Source organism: Nanorana parkeri, unplaced genomic scaffold (assembly GCF_000935625.1).
Source record: "Nanorana parkeri isolate BGI_ZX_2015 unplaced genomic scaffold, ASM93562v1 scaffold7, whole genome shotgun sequence".
NCBI classification, from domain to species: Eukaryota; Metazoa; Chordata; class Amphibia; order Anura; family Dicroglossidae; genus Nanorana; species Nanorana parkeri.
The window spans coordinates 1,042,825-1,062,423 of record NW_017306275.1 but is presented as its reverse complement, the minus strand read 5'-3'; the positions used below and the strand labels follow the sequence as shown (position 1 = coordinate 1,062,423).

General features: G+C 42.1%; 1 protein-coding gene across 1 annotated transcript in view; it reads right to left on the bottom strand.

Moving 5' to 3' along the window:
• The window catches only part of SMCHD1 (structural maintenance of chromosomes flexible hinge domain containing 1), a 124,538-nt gene extending 105,234 nt beyond the window's left edge, over window positions 1-19,304 (bottom strand). The window contains exons 1-9 of the mRNA XM_018553353.1: window positions 19,078-19,304; window positions 12,598-12,673; window positions 11,413-11,577; window positions 9,287-9,369; window positions 9,059-9,189; window positions 7,940-8,054; window positions 7,411-7,530; window positions 4,182-4,345; window positions 3,955-4,042 (exon numbers count right to left, since the gene is read on the bottom strand). Of these exons, the coding sequence (XP_018408855.1) occupies window positions 3,955-4,042; window positions 4,182-4,345; window positions 7,411-7,530; window positions 7,940-8,054; window positions 9,059-9,189; window positions 9,287-9,369; window positions 11,413-11,577; window positions 12,598-12,673; window positions 19,078-19,233 (1,098 nt within the window). The 5' untranslated portion in view covers window positions 19,234-19,304. The remainder of the gene's footprint in view (window positions 1-3,954; window positions 4,043-4,181; window positions 4,346-7,410; window positions 7,531-7,939; window positions 8,055-9,058; window positions 9,190-9,286; window positions 9,370-11,412; window positions 11,578-12,597; window positions 12,674-19,077) is intronic.
• Between the last annotated feature and the right edge of the window lie 295 nt (window positions 19,305-19,599).

The window sequence follows — 19,599 nt, the reverse complement described above, 5'->3', positions numbered from 1 at the left end:
GGGTCAGTTTAGACCCCTAATATTTCCCCAAAGCCAACCCTCTCCCCCCCATCCAAAAAAAATAAAAACACAAACCCCCGCCTCCCAACATACACGTGCATCATATTGTAGTGTACGCCATGCACATGTTGTTAAAATGCATCACAGTGCTTGTTTTTGTTTTTCCTTTTTAAAATAATATTTAACTGTTGTGGCATATTGGCCTGCGTTGTGATACGCTGTATTGCGATGAAATGTACCGCAAAATAGTCCAAGCGCGTTTTTTTTTGTCAGATTCCTCGGCTATAGTAATAGCTGCAAACAAGCAAAATCCGCACAGATGAAAGGTTTTAGGCCCCATTCACACTGAGCGATATGAAAACCGTGCGATTTTCCGCGTGATTTTATATGAGCGATATTGAGCGACTTGTCGCGCGACTTTTTCCTATTGGGCTGTATGCAATCAGGAGCAAAATCGCTCGAAAAAAGGGTCATGTAGGAGCGACAAGCTACAGCGACGAGCTACAAGCGATATTGAGCGACGCGATGTGAACAGCTCCATTGAAATGGATTGGAGAAGCTACATAGAGCGATATCGTTTGGAAATGAGCGATATCGCTGCAAAAATCGCGTGATAAATCGCTCATTGTGAACGGGGCCTTAGGGTTTGCGCACCGCACAATCTTCCGCATGGAAAAATACGTGGGAAATGCAAAACGCTATATGTGAATGGAGCCCAAGTAAGTTCAATATTTAGAATGGTACACTCTGCCTCCATCTGGAAAGGAAGCACAAACCCCATTTAAAAAATATATATAATAGGGGGTCCCCATATAGGGTGAACCAAAGTGGTCAAAGCTCCCAAGGTTTACTAATGCTTCAAAAATCTAATCAGAATAATTTCCAAGGGGTATTAAACCCAAATTGAAAGGGCAAAATAACCATTTGCCTGTTTCTGGCATACACAAAACTTAAAGTGACATTAAACCCTCAGATTTTTTAACATAAACCAATACTGTAATGTGTGTCTTACTGTAATCCATGGTAGTTTCCCTTCTCTTTGCTGCTCTTCCTTTTAAATCCTCATGTCTTCTCATGCTGGGGGAGAACTTCCCTTTTCAGCTCAGTGCCTCTTCCTGTATTGCTGGCTCAGGTTACGAGCCTATACAAACCTATACACAGACACCGTGTATCCATTCCTGAGACAAGGCAGTCTGCTGCAAAACAGAAGTTCTGCCCAGCATGAGAACAGATACAAATTTAAAAGGAAGAGCAGCAAAGAGAAGGGAAACAACCATGGATTACAGTTGGGCACACATTACAGTATTGTTTTATGTTAAAAAATCTGAGGGTTTATTGTCACTTAAGGCCCCATTCACACTGAGCGATTCGCAAATCGCGTGTTTGTTGCGTGATGTGCATTTTGCGCGATATCGCGCGTTTGACGCGCAAATGCTTGCATTGAGCAAGCTAGAATCGCGGCAAAATCCACTCCAAAAAGGGTCCTGCTGTAGCGACCCGCGACAGCGATGGACAGAGCCCCATTGCCATGCATTGGAGAGCGATATCACGCGGTAAATAGCCGCGATATCGCGGGAATTACCGCGCAATAAATCGCTCAGTTTGAATGGGGCCTTAATGTTTGAACAAGAGAAAATTGTGTTTTCTACAGAAACTAGTTTACTTGTTTCCAAAATGATAAAACTGCATTCCTGGCCAAATCTTTGTGAAAGAAACATAAGACCTTGAAACTGTCCAGCTAATTTCTTTCTTTGTAGCTGTTCTATGGTCCATATTATAATTAGTTTTGTATACGTGTATGTCTTTCCATTGGTTTATGCTCCACCATCGCCCCTTTCACTGTCTATATAATCATTTGGTTTAACAATAAACCTTTGAATATAGAGTGGATACACAATTTGGTGTGACTCTTTATTCCCAAGTACTTGTCTGAAGCGGGCAGCATGATTGAATCCCGGGGAACTCTAAAGTTGGAACCCTAACACAAATGATCTATACCTTATTAGACACACATCAGTTACTGGAGGGTCTGGCCAGACCACATATGGAAAAGATCATGCATGATGGAAAGATAAGCCAATTTCAACTTGATATTCAAGCTATAGAATAGTAATTAGGTTGAACTCAATGGACGTGTCTTTTTTCAACCTGAGTAACTATGTAACTATGTAATCTTACAGCACTAAAAGTGAAGTCACACTTCGAAAAAAAAAAAAGCTGGTATAGAAAGAGAGTCTATATTCTGTGATGATCATAGGATATTTCCACTTCAGATGGTAATGCCACATAGAAAGTATTCATATGAACAAGGGCACCTTAAGATTACTATTCTATAGCTTGAATATCAAGTTGCAATTGGCTTATCTTTCCATCATGCATGATCTTTTCCATATGTGGTCTGGCCAGGACCTCCAGTAACTGTTTTGTGTCCAATAAGGTATAGACAAATTAGCAGGACACATAAATAACATTTTAACTCATGTGTTTGTATTGTTATTTAATAAACTGTTATACATTTTTACAAAGTTTGTTTGACTGATTCCCAAGGAGTACATCCATATGGGGGTTATCTTTACTGGATATTTTCTCACACTAAAGCCCAAACTATTTATTTTGTTTCGGAGTGCAGAAAAGGGGTTACAGCCTTTGTCAGATTTTTACTGCCACCTGTGTATTGGGGAGATTTTACACAATGTCCTGCAAGGAAAGAAAGTGTTGGTAAATCTGTCCAACAAATACAGGAAAAAAAAACATTTTTAGTAAAGTGGGGAAGGGCTAGAGCTTGTGAGAAAATTTCTGTCCCGGTGACAACAGCTTCCCACATTTCCTATACTTGCTTTGCCATTCTATGTGTTGGATTCAGGCTTTCAAATGTTGACATTAAAATGACAATAAGGGCAGTAGGGCTGCAGCGAACGATTATTTTCATAATCGATTAGTTAACCGATTATTAAGTTTGATTAATCGGATAAAAAAGAAAAGAAAAAGGCTCCAGTGATGGACTACTAGTTTGTATTGAGATTGTAGTCCATCACGGGAGCAAGCCTGGAGCAGTGGAAGTAAAAAAAGAGTGTGGTGTGCAGCGCAATGGAGAATACCACAAGCTATAGAGGAACAACCAATCCCAGCAATAATACATTATACAGTGGTGTGTTTAATATGTCCGCACACCTATTCCACCACTATATCCCCGCACACCTGTTCCATACTGCAGCTCTGTACACCTATTCCACCACTGACTTGCTTTCAGATGGTGGGCCCTCGATTGTCGGCGGGCCAGCGACGAGTGAGGGAGATCGCGTCGAGGAGGAGAGCAGCGGCATTCGCGCCTTCAGCCTCCTGTGGGCGTGGCTTATGCAGCCTGTGCGGTGGGCACGGCGGCCGCAGCGTGTGACATGTGGCTCAGGCCGCGTGTGGACCCCCCGAACAGGCAAATCAATCGATAGCCGACGAATTAAAACGTTTTCAATCGTCGATTTTAAACTACTAAATCGATTAACTGTTGCAGCTCTTAAGGGCAGTTTTATTTTAACCAGAGATATACGTTGTAAAAAGTTTTAAAATGACTTTTGAAATCACATGAACATATTAATGCCTATATAAGTTTTTACTGATTTGGTTTACATATACCTTAGGATAGACAACTCAACCTCTTAAAGTGACTCGGTCATGAGAAAGTAAGGGAGAGGCTACTTAAAAATGCCAAAAACCTGGCTGTGTCTGTTCAGAATGTTTCAGTCACAGTTCCGAAATATCCATGTTTCGGAACTACTTTATACTTGTTTCTGGTCAGCAACTCCGACAACATTGAAATCAAAGCATGAGAATTACAGCCATGGAACTAGATCTCACAGGAGAGTTCAGTAATGGCAGCCTCCATTATTTTTTATGACACTTGAGAATTAGAAATAAAATATCTTTCAAATATTATTATAAAATAGTCTTTGCATTTACCTTCAAGTCTATGCGGCTGTTAAATTTGCCTTTGGGATTATTCACAACATTTCCTCTAGGACCATGTATGTAATAATGGTAGATGTGCCTGCAATAAGAAGCTCTTGTTACATAAAATATTTTCACATCAGAAGGCAAGTTAACCTTTTTATTACTTAAAGAAAAAAAAATAGATACATAGCATAAACTGTGCTTATAGAATGGAATTAGTGATCGCATATACTCACGACAATTGCCTGGCCCACATATTAAGAAAATTCTTCAGGTACTGTATATGGTCAGGCTGAATACCAGTAATGATAATGGCTGTGAAGCTATCTTTAGTGTTTTCTTCCATGATGAGATTACGAAGATAGCGTTCATCTTCTTGTAAATGAGAGAAATCAGCTGGCTAGAAAACCGAATGATATAAAATCATGGAATGTTATAAGGGAATTAATTTACTACTTTAAAATGTACGTCACATGCACATCTATAAATACATCCAATGATGTTGCATGAACTTGCATGAAAGTGTAACCTGAGCGGTTTAGGCCACTTAGCAGACTACTGAACCAAAATGAATACCATGCGAGTCCTGAATTGTTGAATGCTACAAACTTTATTATCATAGTGGCATTAACCTTACCACCCCCAACTCCTTCTGAGGCACTTCAGCATATACAGTGTGGAAAATAATGATTTGATCCCCTGCAGATTTTGTCAGTTTGCCCACTTACAAAGAAATGAAAGGTCTATCATAGGTTTATTTTAAATGATAGAGACAGAATATCAACCAAACATCCAGAAAATACACATGATACAAATGTTGTAAATTGAGTTGCAGTTCAGCGAGTAAAATAAGTATTTGATCCCCTACCAACCAACAATAATTCTGGCTCCCATAGACTGGCTATGTGGTCAATTTAAGAAGGTGCTCCCAACGACAACTCATTATGTATATAAAAGACACCTGTCCACAGAATCTCTTTCTTCCATTCAAATCTCACCACCATCAGCAAGATCAAAGAGCTGTCAAAGGACATTAGGGAAAAGACTGTAGACCTGCACAAGGCTAGATGGGCTACAAGATTATCAGCAAGAAGCTTGGTGAGAAGGAGGAGAGGGCGGTGGGAAATGGTTTGTCTTGCTGTACCTGTGTGATTTTGAAGATACACAAAGCTTACTAGCACATACAAGGGTGGCTCCATAGGACCTTGCAAGGGAAAGGAGCCATTATAAAACAGGATATCAGGGCCAGTGCTCAGGGGACCAGCTAATTCTGCAAAAACTAACACTTTTAACCCCTTCGTGACTGACGACGTACAGTGTACGTCGCCAGCATCGGGGCTGTTTAAACAGACTCCCGGCGACTTTTGCCGCCGGGAGTCTGTTTAAACTTGTAGAGCCGACTGTCGGCTTTACAACAGAAGCGATCCTGGCGACTTACCTGTCGCCAGATTGCTTCTGTGTCCCGAAGAAGGGGCCACCCCCCCCAGTCGGACACCGTGTGGAATATAACAAGGGTGCAAAAATTGAAAAAAGGGCCTCAGTCATGAAGGGGTTAAACATCAACAAGCATCATTCATTGTATTTTATTTGATCAACATTTGAAATAGCTTAAAAACCTTTTGCCCTTTAAGGAATTTAGCAATATTGTTAATGCCAGTGTGTGCAGGTGTACTTCAAATTGCAACATTTATATACATATTAATATTGCAACATATATTGGAAAAAAGGAGGGAGATGGAATGAACTCTCTGGATTGGCCAGAAGCTCCTGCTGATGGAAACAGCCAGGATCCCCTCCTGGCTGCTTAAAGTAACATTAACTGCCCCCGGGCCGGCCGTAGTAGAAAAACGGCCGGCACGGAGCTCTCTAGATCTGAGCGGGGCATCTTTAGACGTCCGCTCAGACACGCCCCCCTTGCGCGCGAGCGGGAAATTGCCGTTTTTTAAAACCAGGCAGCGATGCCCGTTACCATACAAGCGATCCGCCGGCTTTAGAGCCGGCGGATCGCATGTATGGGGTGCCGATCGGTGTCCCCCCCCCCCCCCGTCGTTGTCCCGCTGATCCCGGGCTCCGCTGTGCCCGGTGCGAGCCCGGGATCAGCATGTCCCCTGTGTCACAGGGGATCAGAGGGAGCTCGGTACACGAGCTCCCTCCGGTCCCCTCTCCTCTGCAAGAATGCGGAAGTGTTGTATAATACATCACTTCCGCATTCTTGTGTCACTCTCCAGCTTCAGAAGCTGGAAAGAAGCTGATGGAGCAGATCTGTGCTTCATCAGCTTCTTTTGGGGGGTCCTAGGTGACATTAGGCGTCTTGGAGACCCCTTATGTCTCCATAAAACATTTTTTTAAAGTCCCCACCCATACATACACGCATGCAAACATGCGTCGGGGGCGCATACATGCAAAAAAGACGATTGCACCTATTACGCCGCACATGTTGCATATCGCCGCAAACGTCCGAGTGAGAGCAACAAGTCTAGGGCCATCAATCACTGATAACACTAAACTGATGAGCGGTAAAAGCTTTTAAGGTGTCGCCTATGGCCAATTTTGGGTATGGTAGTTTTCTGCGATTTCGCGGGTGAGTGCAATTGCCAGAGTTGCACGCACATGTTTGGTGTCTCTGCTTGATCATTACCTACTGCTCCTACTGCTTGATCATTACCTCACCAGTCATCAGATCAACAGTCATTAGGGGGAGTAGATCTGACATGAGGATACAATATCCTGCTCCTCTAACAACAAGGCTGCCTCCACAAAAAATACAGTGCAGAAAAAAGCATCCAAAGTCATTGAGGAAAAAAATAAGATGCAGGAAGCCTGGTGACTAATCCTTTCCCTCATTTGCCATTTTTGGCATAGCTTTCACAGTACAAGTCTACATTAAAGCGGACCTTTACCCATATCTTTAAAATAACAACAAACACCCCTTTAGAAATGTTTAGTAATGACAATCTACAAAATCATACTTCTAGATAATTGCAAGTTTTCTATTCCTTGCATACCTTATTTCTCTTTTCTTCCCCAGTCTTCTGACAGTGGCCATGTTAATTAAGGGCAGATTACTAGCTCTCCATTTACTTTTGCTGGCACATGTGACTGGGACAGGTGATCATGCACATCCTCTCAGGGGAGGAAAATGCCTTTCCCTGAGATCTCCTGAGATTACAGATGAGATTTCCCAGCCATGCTCTGCTGATGTAGCCTTCCCAGGATGCAAAGCTTTGGCACTTACATCATTTGTGCCAGAACTAGACCAGGAAGTAGATGAACTCTATTTGTAAGTAAATTAAAAACATGTTTGTTTAACTAATGAATGTAAGAAGATTTTAAGTCAGTATGCAGAGCTGCATGCTGCAGTGATTTTTAGGAAAAGGGGGTAAAGGTCCGCTTTGAGCTTTCCACATGCAACACGTGTGTGTGATACAAACATAGCTAGCTGCTGTTCAAACTGTAAAATATTACCTTTCTGTTTCTAATAAAGCCACTGTATATAGATTCCTTATTTTTTTCTTTCTTCTCAAAATCTTCTTTGGAAAGCAAAAATTCATGAACATCTTGTGAATTTGATGTCTTGGTTATAATCTTTAAGAAATAAAAATCCATATTAAAATTTGCAATATGTGTTGAGAATACAAGACCAGTCACCATGCTCAAAGAGTGAGTAGCAGTAACCAACCAGTGTTTACTTCAGGAAACCCCTATACCGAGGAAAAAATGGAGGAGTTCTTTTTGGCTGGATTCGTGCAAATATCTAGAAATCATACCAAAAGGGAACAAAAGAAAACCAATGGCTCCTAAATTTACACTCTATTTGTTCAGCTTTAATAGTAAGCTGCATGGCGAAACTATGCTGTGGATGATTCTGGTAAATACACTGCACACACACAGCATTTATCCATCTATTGTATGACTATCCAAATTACATGGTAGAACTAAAGCCTTAATTTCACATTACCATATATTCCATGTGAATTATATGCAAAACACTTACGCGAGTGGACTGACCAATAAAGAAAACAGCTTGTTTTCCCCCCACTCCAAAGTAGGAAATGTCGCTGTTCAGGCTGCGCATAACTGGAGGAGGACGGACATAACTTTCTTCATCACTTAGGAAAAATATAATAAAGTTATTGAGACTGAACTTTAAAATATGTCTATGAGAAAAGCTATTACCGGTTTACTTTAGAAATACGGTATTAGAAATCAATGAAAATGTCCTTTACCATATGAATGCACAAAAGTACAGACTTTGCACTTATAGATCAAAAAATTAGTCTTGCAGTACTGTACAGTAGGGTAGTGCAAAATAGAAGCAATTAGCTAGTATTGCTATAGGTTTTCAGCTTGATTCATTTATTTAATTTAGCCCCAAACATGTTGCTGTGCACCTATATAAAACAATGTTTGTGTGAAAACCTCCCTAGATCACTGCCTAGCTGTCTCAGAGCTCTGCAGTTTTCAGTTGCAAAAAAAAAAAAAAAAGAAACCCTAATCCTATCATAAATGAGCCCGATTAGTTTACACGCTTTGTTACATAAGCAACTAGCTCAATAAATCTCTCTGAGTGACTTAAACCATTGTATAAACCAGAACCTGAAATTTCAATTTTGTAACGAATATAAAATAACTTTCTGTTACTCTACAAAACCCAGCTATGTAACGTACCTTTTCATCAGCTTATTTAAATCATATCTGCACTTTCACCAGAAAATATACATTTACGGCAGCAGCCAAAATGAAGGGCTACCAACTCTGAAGAAAAATCCTGTTTTCAGCTTGCTCTGATACTTCCTGCTGTGCTCTGAAACATCTACTCATGGAAAAATGATTGCTTATTTTCCTCAATACAGACCAGGTCTTCTGTCTCCAAAGGCCACCCTCTAAGGGTCGCTAGGAACACTTTGTTTACAGCAAAGGAGGCATCAGGCAAATGGTCAGGCAATGCTGCTGAAAACAGTATTTATCATCAGTAACAAAGCATTTTTTTATAGGGTTCAGGAACATATGTAATTATATTTAAACAAGACTTTGTCCTACAAGTTTTATTTTAGATTTTCCTTAATCATCACGTACAGTGTATACGGATACAATATTGTAAACTATTTCAAACCTGTAATTTCCAGTTCCCCTTGTAAACTTTGACAAACGATACACTGCCCAGTTTTTAAGTTGTGTTGAAGTCATTCCTTTTCCATTATCTATGACAGCAACAGCAGGCTTTCCTTGAGTTTCATCAAAAAGCTGTTGTATTCATATTAAAAAACAAAAAACCAGATTGAGCCATTAACATTTTTTTATGATGAACAGTGAAAAATAATAAAATGCCAAGGTTACATACCAGGCGTATCTGAATGTTTCGACTGTCTGAATTTTGTGATGTTGCTGAAAGTGAATTGTCTATTAACTCTGCCAGAGCGAAAGCTGAAAAGAAAATTAGAAAGCCCATTTGGGGGGTCTATTAATAAGTGTATCAGAAATCAGGATGCATTATAACTTAAAGCTATCAAGTAATAAAACAATATTACTCAATATAGGTTCACAGATACAGATGACAAAATAAGGATGGCAAAAGAAATAAGTAGTAAGAGATCTTCTCCACACATCTGATGACCTCATGTGCACATTGAAAATCCTTGCTTCGAAATGGCTGCATACCCGCAAATTACACTTCCTTTAGTTCTACAGCCAAATTATGAAGCAATGCGGTTTGTGCTGCGTCCCACCACCCTGCGCTGAAAAAGTACTGCAGGCAGTTCTGTTTTTCAGAGCAAACTACCGCAACGCAGTGATGTGAACTGGGCTTACAAACAATGCAAATCACCTATAAGACCCCTAATGTCACCTTGGGACCCCCAAGGAAGTTGATGAAGCACAGATCTGCTTCATTAGTTTCTTATCTGGCTATAGCAGCCAGAGAAATGACAGCTGAATATTACACCACTTCCGCATTCAGAGATCGGAGGATAGATCAGCAGATGGGAGAGTGCTGATCTCCCTTCATTCCTAATGCAGAGCTGCCGAGCCGCTCCTGGGCCCGCAGAGGGGACAGCAGAGCCCAGGGTAGCTAGTAACGGCGGTGGAGGGGGGAGGGGAAAGAGAGGGGTGCACACTGCTGGGCACCATACGGCTATAGTGCCACCCGAAGGCGTGTGTATATGTAACAGTCGTTACCAGCTGTTTACACCTGTCAACGTGTATTCAATAATTAATATATTTACTGCGCCCCAATGGAGGGAGCTTGCCGTCCTTCCGTTTATTTACAGTGTGCGTAAGGCAAGCGGTTAATGCACATGGAGGCCAAGGATTATAATAGGATCAAGTGCTACATGTACTTGGCCCCCTGGGGCATTCAAAAAACGTATACAACTTTTTAACATTAGCTCATTAGACAAAAAAAAAAAATCGAAATGATTATATTCTTATATTTCATATTCCACTAAAATTGACATATTTTGCTCATATTGAAGACAAAATTTCAGATCCCCATTTGTTTATATCTACAAAATGGTGTCATAGCTAACCAAACTTTATTTAATTTTTTATTGTGTGTCCTGACTGGGGAAGATCCCCTCACTTTCTGTCCTAGCTACATCAGGAAAATAAATAAAAGGTGTGGGTATTATCAGGACAGGAAGACACAAAGAGAACCAGAAACCTGCAACAAATAATGATAAATCCCATCATTTCCTGTCTTTCCGACAGCCTGTCATCAAAACAGCAAATGAAGTTAAATCTTCTCAGTGGGGACGCAGACAGTGATAAAAAGCTATGGAGGTTGGCAAGGAGCCCTGTGCAATAATAGAAAATCTTGGTAACTCGCTTTTATTGGAAACATGCATGGCCAACCTTGCAATGTAGGCTGACTCAAACTGGTGTTCAGCTTTGGCAGAATTTAAAAGAAACATAAATAGAGTCTTAACGCTTAATTGTAGTTTTTTTTTTTTTACAACGCTGGCACTAGGACTAAAATGGAGTGCATATAATGCATCCAAATGAGACTAACTTGCTGCCATTATTAGCTGTTTTTGTAAGCAACATATAAAAGGTCTAGGTTGTACAACGTCACTACTACATACGTCAGGGCTACAAACAAATGCGGGAATCATTTTGTTCAGTAAATCACATCTTACTTAATTTACTTTTGTCAGTTAAAAAGGTCCTAAAACTCTGAAGTATCCAATCCTTGAAGACTGGAACCATTTAGTCTGAAGGCTAGCAATACTTGTTTTGCACAAACCTAATCAAAAAGATAACGGCAGTCAAATATTTGTCTGCAATATACCATCAAAAACACATGCAATTGATTTGTTTTACACATGTATTCTAGGATAAGAATGCATGGGGCATCCAGAAAGGCCAGATTTAATAAGCACAAAGACAAACATGGAATACGGTCATATTACAGTATGCACACATTTGTATCAGTGTTTAAAGAAAATAAAATTAAAAGAAAAAAGTACTTACGCAATGGGTTTTGTCCTTCACTAGCATAATACTCGTACATTCCACTTTTGACCAAGGTATCATAATGAGGTAAGAAACTGATTCTTTCTTTCGTTGATGATGGAAGTAATTGGTCAATTGCATTGAGAAGGTAAAGAGTAATGATGTCACCTTTTATAATCAGATCTAGGGAACAATACATATAAAATAATGTAATTGCTTCAAAACGACTTTTCTGAATCATTCATTGAGGGACACAGGGTCAGGGTTCTGAACACCACAGCGCGGTCCCTGACTTCTTACTGAAGTGTCATTCTTAGTCAAGTGCCTGTGGTCCTCTTCAAGCAGAAATAAACTATCATTCTGCCCATTTCATGTGAGCCCAGGACTGAGCAGTGTTCATATGTGATTAGAGCACCAATTAGCCCTGAAGAATGCCTGCCCCCCCTGAAGCAGGAAGAAGAAGCTGTGGTGATGTCGCCGGATTAGCAAGAAAATAAAAGTAATAAAAAACGAATAGTGGGGGTGGGAGTTTGTAGTCAGTAGCACACTTTCTGTAATTTTAATAAAATTCACACAGGCAGAATGACCAGTACAGTGTGCATAATGTACATGTTTAGACACCTGGGAGTCATAGGTCTTAGTGCTCATCAGTCTGTACAAATCAATATCATGCTGACAGAAACTGTGGCTGTACATAGGGTACTGCACGTGTGAATAACATACGGATGCACGCCCCTGGACACAGACAGTCTGTATCCTGGGCCACTCATCTATCGCTATACGCATGCAATTGCTCAGATGTGTAGGTATATGTGTCTGGTAACCTGTAAGTAATTTGTACAGACTGCTGACTGTGGCTGTATGCCAACCCTTGTGACATGCATTCTGCACTCTGTAGGTGCCTATGTGCCCATGTGAATGTGGCCTAGAACATAGAGAGAGGAATTTATCAAAACTGGAGCAGACAAAATGTGCATGGTAACCAATCAGCTTCTCTCATTTTCAAATCTTAACTGAACAAACTGAAGAGAGAAGCTGATTGGTTGCCCTGGGCAACTGCTCCAGATTGTGTCTGCTCCAATATTGATAAATTCCCCTTGAGAGAATATACAAGTGACAAACACCTTATTGTGTAGCCAAAACAGACCTTTTTTCCCTCTCCACAGTCTGCACAACCTATTTATATGAATAATATACACTTACTAAAGTTTGTGGCTGTTACTTCCGTTCTGTTTGTTGTTGAAATGACAAACTTTTCATTTGTATTGATCCCAAATTCCTATTAAAAAAAAGAAAAAGTAAAAAGTAAATACATATAACAGGTAGAAGCAATTCTCTTGATCTAATTACATTACCAGTGCAATAAAACTGGTCATGAAATCTCCACTAAAGAGGAAGGTAAACATTTAGAAACCACAAACTCTGCCAGAATGTCACTTCTCAGGTACCTTGACCACAAGACCAATGTTATGAGTACTTATTTTTACATTAAAATGTGATCAGACTATAAACGCCACATACAGGACATATGATAAAAACATGTGTATGTGCGCATAAAGTATGTGTGTGTAAAGGTAATTGTATATACACCTTTTCATCTCACTTTGCTAGTAAGCAGAAAGGAAGAAAAATAACGACAGTATGTTTGACCTTCTTCAGCATCCACCACAGCTTGGAATGTGTACATATGATGCACTATACCTGTAGGCCTATTCTTCCTGCTCAGCCACATTAAAAGCTCCTACAATTATTTACTGAGTCAGGGGGAACAGTATTGATTATACCTTGGTATTTACTTTTTTCCTTTTATATTTGGGATTGGTGTCATATTGCTTGCCTGCTGTTTGAGTGATAACCTGTGTTTTATTTTGTTGTAAAATGTGAAAAAAGTTCAATAAAAACTTATTAAAAAAAAAAGCTGCTACAATACAAACAGAACTGGGATTTCAATAATTATGGCATAAAAAGAGTTTGTTAGTAAATGGTAATAAAAATCATACATTTGCTGCATATAAACTAATGTCTCAGAAGGTTGGTAATGCCTTCACAACCTGGCATGTAAATGCACTCTGCCTTAACCAGTTGACATCCGAGGTGTTGAACCCCCTTCCCATCCAGGCCATTTTTCAGTATTCAGCGCTGCGTTACTTTGACTGACATTTATTCCGTCATGCAGCGCTGTACTGAAATGAATTTTATACCCTTTTTTGGGGACAGATAGAGCTTTCTTTTGGTGGTATTTATTCACCACTGGGGGTTTTATTTTTTTACTATATTAAGGAAAAATTACCGAAATTTAAAAAAAAAAACAGTTTCCCCTATATTAAATGATAAAACATTTATTATTACCCAATTTTTTGGTAAAATATAAAAGATGGGGTCACGTCGGGTAAAAAGACACTAAACATGTCAAGCCTTAAAATTGCGTGCGCGCGCGAAACCTCAAAAAACGATAATACCCAAAATTGGCCATAGGCGACGCTTTAAAAGCTGTTACCGCTCATCAGTTTAGTGTTATCAGTGATTGATGGCCCTAAAATGATTGCTCTCACTGCGACGTTCGCGGCGATATGTAACATGTGTAGCGCAATTGTAATTTTTGCGCGCTGGGGCACCGGACGCGTATTTACGTTTATAGGCGCGTAAACGTGGGGGTGGGGGAGTTAAACATTTGGGGGGGGTTTTTCCCCTTTTTTTATATGTGACTTTTATTTTACTTTTTTATGTGTTACTTTTATTTTTTTGCACTTATTGTTATTGCTATTATATAGGGTAGGGGGATAACAATCCCCCTATATAATAGCAAAGGCACACTGACAGGTCCTCTTTATGGAGACATTAGGGGTCTCTAGGACCCCTAATATCACCTGTGGACCCCAAAAGAAGCTGATGAAGCAGAGATGTGTGCCGCGAACGAGCACATATAGGCGATCGGCGGGCTATGGACCCGCTGATCGCCTATATGTGAAACACCCGGTAACGGGAGTGTGCAACGGTCGGGTCTTTTCTGCCTGTGCGTGCCCGCTAGGGGGCGCGCGCGAGCAGAAAAAAATTGCCGTCTGGAGACGTCAACCCGCAAATGCAGCAGTGCCGTCCGTCCGTTTTTTTACTACGGGCGGACAGCAAGAGGTTAAACATGTAATGCTAGCCTTATAACAGCTTAGATAGCTGTGTGATCACTACAGGGTGCAGCCACTGTTTACATGAACCACCCTGCAGACAGAGAGCAACACCACGGTGATAATCTTCATGAATCACATGCCACTCCTGCTGTACAGGAACTTTCAAGGGGTCAGCTATCGGTCAGAATTGTGGAATAGATCACAAAGTGCAGAATTCACCTGAACAGATTTCTCTCCACAAGTGCATTCCCACTATGTCTCAGTGCTTGAACTCGAGCGGCTATGCAATGAAGTGCTTGCAAAGGCAGCTGACATAGTATGGGTTGGAGGGGGGACAGGGACACTGGGGATCTGACACTCGAAGTGTTGGGTTCCCATAAAAATGACAGTGAGTGCATATATCTGCAATCTTACATTTTGTAACTGCAAGTCAATGACCATACATGAGTACATAATATGCCTAATTGACAGGAGCTTCGGTGTGGTTAAATAAACTTCAGTAACAGCCAGGAAATCTAGCATCATCACCACAGCTTGCCCACCATGCCAGCAGACTGACTTTCTTTACATGTTTTCAGCATTGCACTGACACTATTTTAGCACTGTACAGATAGCTCTGTAGCTCACTAGCATGTTTGACGGAACAAAACCAGTTGAGCCAGCGCCAGCGGCTGATTCCAACAGGCTCTGTTTTTGCAATGTTTCCAAAATACATAGAGCTTTTGTATCAGCATATTGTATCTAAAGCCGGATATTATTTTTTCAGTCTAGAGGGGTTCAAACCTCTGTCAGATGTGTATACTGTAGCAGTCTGTGACCCTGCTAAGAATATTTGTTCTTTCTATTTTTTCCTGGTGACCACTGTCATCTAGACAGAAAGTCAGGGAAAATCCAACACTATGGAAATAGAGGGACATTGGGTTTTGATGACAACTAAAGTCAGCCATACACATGACGTTTTCTCTCGTCTAGACTGCATGATGGAAGAATGAAACAGAGAAAATCACTTGGCTCCCCCATCTACACTAAACAGTAAAGGTACACCGAAATAGAAATTTAAAAACCGAAACGAAACCAAAAAAATTGTCAGGCCGAAACCAAAAATTTTTTTATTTTAATTTTTTCGAATGTTTTTAATATTTTATTTTTTATAAACGTTTTCATTTTTTTATCAAATATTTTTATTAATTCATTTTTTTATTAAATATTTTAATTTTTTTACTTTACTTTAAGGGGCTTTGAGGAATATTAGGGGTCTAAACAGACCCCTGATATTTCCCTTTTAAAATAGAAAAAGAGATCGAGAACAGAGTCCTCATTCTCTTTTTCTTTATCCCCTGTTAAGGTGCCCATACACTGTACGATTATCGTACGAGAATCGCGGGAAATCCCGCGATCGTACGATAATCGCAAAGTGTATGGAAGGCGTGCGACCGTTTCTACTGTACGGTCTTCCGTCGAACAAGCACGCTGGAAAACCCGCAGAGAATCGTACAATTCTTGGCGGGTTAGAGGCATGCTTGTTTGACAACTGCCGAACGGGCCGGTGTGCGCACGCGCACACTCCCCGTTCAGCATTGCAGTCATCGGAAGCCCGCCCCCCTGCAGAGCGGGCTTGCGATGATCGCAAGTACGATCTGCCTGTCTAAGATGGGCAGATCGTAAGTTTTTTTAAATTACTTTACAACCCTCGCAAGACAAAAGTCTTGCGAGGGTTGTACAGTGTATGGCCACCTTTATCAATCAACAGGAATCATATTTGAGTGTTCCTGTTCATTCATAACATGAGAACAGAGTATGTTTACTATAACTACAACTATGAATGAACAGGAGGTCATGTAGATCACTTCCCATTCATTCATAATTGAGGGTATAGTACACATACCATTATCTACCAACACTCAGTGATCACGGAGTGTTTGCACTTGCTCTCCTCTCTGACACGCTGTCACAGGAGGCTGAGCGAGCAGTGCAGGGAGGAGAGCCCAGCCTCCTGTGACAGAGCGGGCTGTCTCCGCCCCCACACCACTCTGCCGGACTGTGATAGGTGGCTGAGCGGTGTGGGAGAGATGCCGGCCGCTCACAGCGCTCCCCTTCCGCAGCGCTCGGCCGGCTGTCACTTTCTCTCCTCCACGCTGGGACACAGAGCAGCGCCCAGCGGGGAGGAGAGAAAGCAGGGAGGCTCCGATGTATCAGCAGGAAAATGCCACTTTCGGCATTTAGCCAAAAGTGCCATTTTCGGCGACCGATATGTCGGTGCATCCGTACTAAACAGTGTGAATGAAGGAATCCTCTCTGCCAGCTATTGTAATCAAGCAGTCATCACACTCAGGCTTGGTTCACACCTGCAATACTCCCTCGACAACCGTCCCGGGTGTCGTGCGGTCCTGCACCATGCAGGCAGCAATTGCCATGCGGCCCCATTGATTTCAATGGGGCAATATGCGCGTGGCAATCGGAGAAAAAAAAGGTACAAGTACCTTCTTTCTGCAATGCACGGCTGTTTTAGCTGTTCATGTTCGAAATTGCGGCGGGAAACCGCGCAATCCACCCGGCTTGACTGGGGTGCCATTAGAAAATAACGGCACCCACAACGCGATCGGTTCACACTTTGGTGACTCCTGACTGTATCAATCCGCGCGGAATCGCGCACGATTGCCACGCGGGGAGGTGTTGCCTAGGTATGAACCTAGCCTTACGGCTGTCGGAATACCTGAACAGTGACTGTATCCAATAGGACATATGTATATCCCAAGAGGCTTCAATAGGAGAGACACGCCAAAAAAAAGAAACGGTGATTTAAGCCGGCCATACACTGGTCGATTTTCATGCGAACGTTTATACGAAATATCTCATCAGAACATTCGATGCCATGAGAGACTTGATGAATGCCCTTGGTCTTAACATTTGATTGAGGAAACAAATGGAGTTTCCTGAACAACCACATTTACTGTTAGAATTTTGCTCCTTTGAGAAAAATTTGCATCCGGATCCGTTTTATTTTGGCTGTACGGTTGTATTGCAAAGGGCGAGGATTGCAGAGACACAATGGGGTTGATTTACTAACCTTATAAACACACCATGAACGTGTATACACCTCTGTAGTGTGTTCCCTCCCAGCATGATCTATGGGAGGAATCGAAACACCTTTGTAGTGTGTACACACCCAGCAGGTGTGTTGTGCAAAGCCCTGCAATGAATTGCAAGGTAATGTGGTGTAAATTAGCTCTATGTTATGTTGCTTGCGTTGATGAATGCAGGAATGTAAATGCATGAGCTAACCATTTTTGTCTAAACTGTGAAGCAGCATTATATATGCATCATGTGCATGATTTTTCCATATATGGCATTAGTGGAAATATGCTTTTAGAGACTTTTTGGTTGATAAATACGTTTTGCTGTGTGGAAAATCACACACACCTGGTGCGTGCGTGTGTTTAGGTTAGTAAATCACCCCCAAAGTGTCTGTGTCGGTGGTGGCAGTCACAAATTTGGGTGGGCTTGGTCAAGCTCAGATGAACTGGGTTCACATCAAGCCCAGCCTCATCTCTGATAGCAAATGGGGGCTTGTTGTGAAAGTTCACCCATTCATGAGCAAAACTGTCACTGACACGCCCACCTCCCAGCCCAATCAGTTGCGGCAGGGGCATTCCCTGTCTTAGTAATATCTATATGTCATGATATTCCAAAGCAGAATGGTATCTTCTAAGGGCATGCCCTGTAACCCGTAGCTGTGGGGTGAGGAATGACCCTGCCGCAACTGATTGAGACTGGAGGGAGTGTGTCAGCGAAGGCTGTGATACACTGCATGAGAAGACGTCCAGAGCAAAGGAAATCGGCGGCGTGCAGTGTGTCTTGCAATTTCCTATCGTGTGCGTCAGCAAGAGAGAGCTTGCACAGCGGAGGCGAAAAATGTAATATTCAGCCAATCGGCTCATGCATATGAACCTGCTCATCAGGACATGAACCCTATGGAGTTCACACACGTGAGCCAATTGGCTGAAGATAAAGTCTTTCATCTCGCTGTGCTCAGCTCCTCCAGCTCTCAAACACTGCATGCATATATCCTCGCACCTTCACTTTGCTGTTAGCGGCTTCATGTGCAGTGTGTCACGGGCTTGACAGTTTTGTGTAAGCTTGAACTCAGCCTATTTGCCTCAGGTGAACTTTATTCCCACCAATTCCCGCACATTACTAATTGCAGACAAGCAGGTTTCTATAGGGTCTTGGCATTCAGAAAATATATAATGTTGGGGGGTTTTACGTCATTTTCAGGCCTAAAATGTGGAATATAACATGGGTGCAAAAATTGAAAAAAGGGCCTCAGTCATGAAGGGGTTAAAGCAGAAGAAACATGTCTGTCTGCTCTAAATGTGTTATTTTTAAAGTTTATTTCCACTTCCCTTAACCAAGTGACCAGCCTCCTTTAATAAATGGCCCCATAGACGCAGAGCAGTGACCCATATGTGCCTTCCTTATAGGCAGTCATATGTCCCCAGTGAAAGTCGGCCCCTGACCTGTCCCCACCTCCCAGGACGTCACTGGCCATGACCCTCATTACCTGACACACGTCCTGACGGAGCTCCGCGAAGTTCCCGCGCACCACCAGGCTCTTCTCACGCGCAGACTGCTCTGAGCGGCAGTCGTATATGAAGACGGTGGGGAGAGAGCCGCCGTCTCCGCTCTGGCCCGGCAGGCTTACACCCGCTGTAGCCATTTCTGGGCGGCCGCCGCTCGGTGAGTGAAGAGGAAGAACTCCGCTCCCGAGAAGCACGGCGGGAAGCTACACCAGAAGCAGGTTCAAACACGTGCCCGTGACGTCACGTCCGCCCGAGCTGTAGACCGGAGAGGCTTGTCGATGGTGTGCTCCGGATAAAGAGAAGACTTTGTTTGTTCTAGTATTTCGTCCATGGAACTGCCGTATAATACTTCAGCGGTTCCTGGCGGCTGCATGTCCGTTGTATGGACCTGTGCACCTTCATTCCTCCACTGGGAGCATGTGACACTGTACTGTTACGTCCCCCCATTCACATGTGAGCGTAGCCTGGTTTGTATGTGTGATCCTAGCGGTTGTATGCATTGC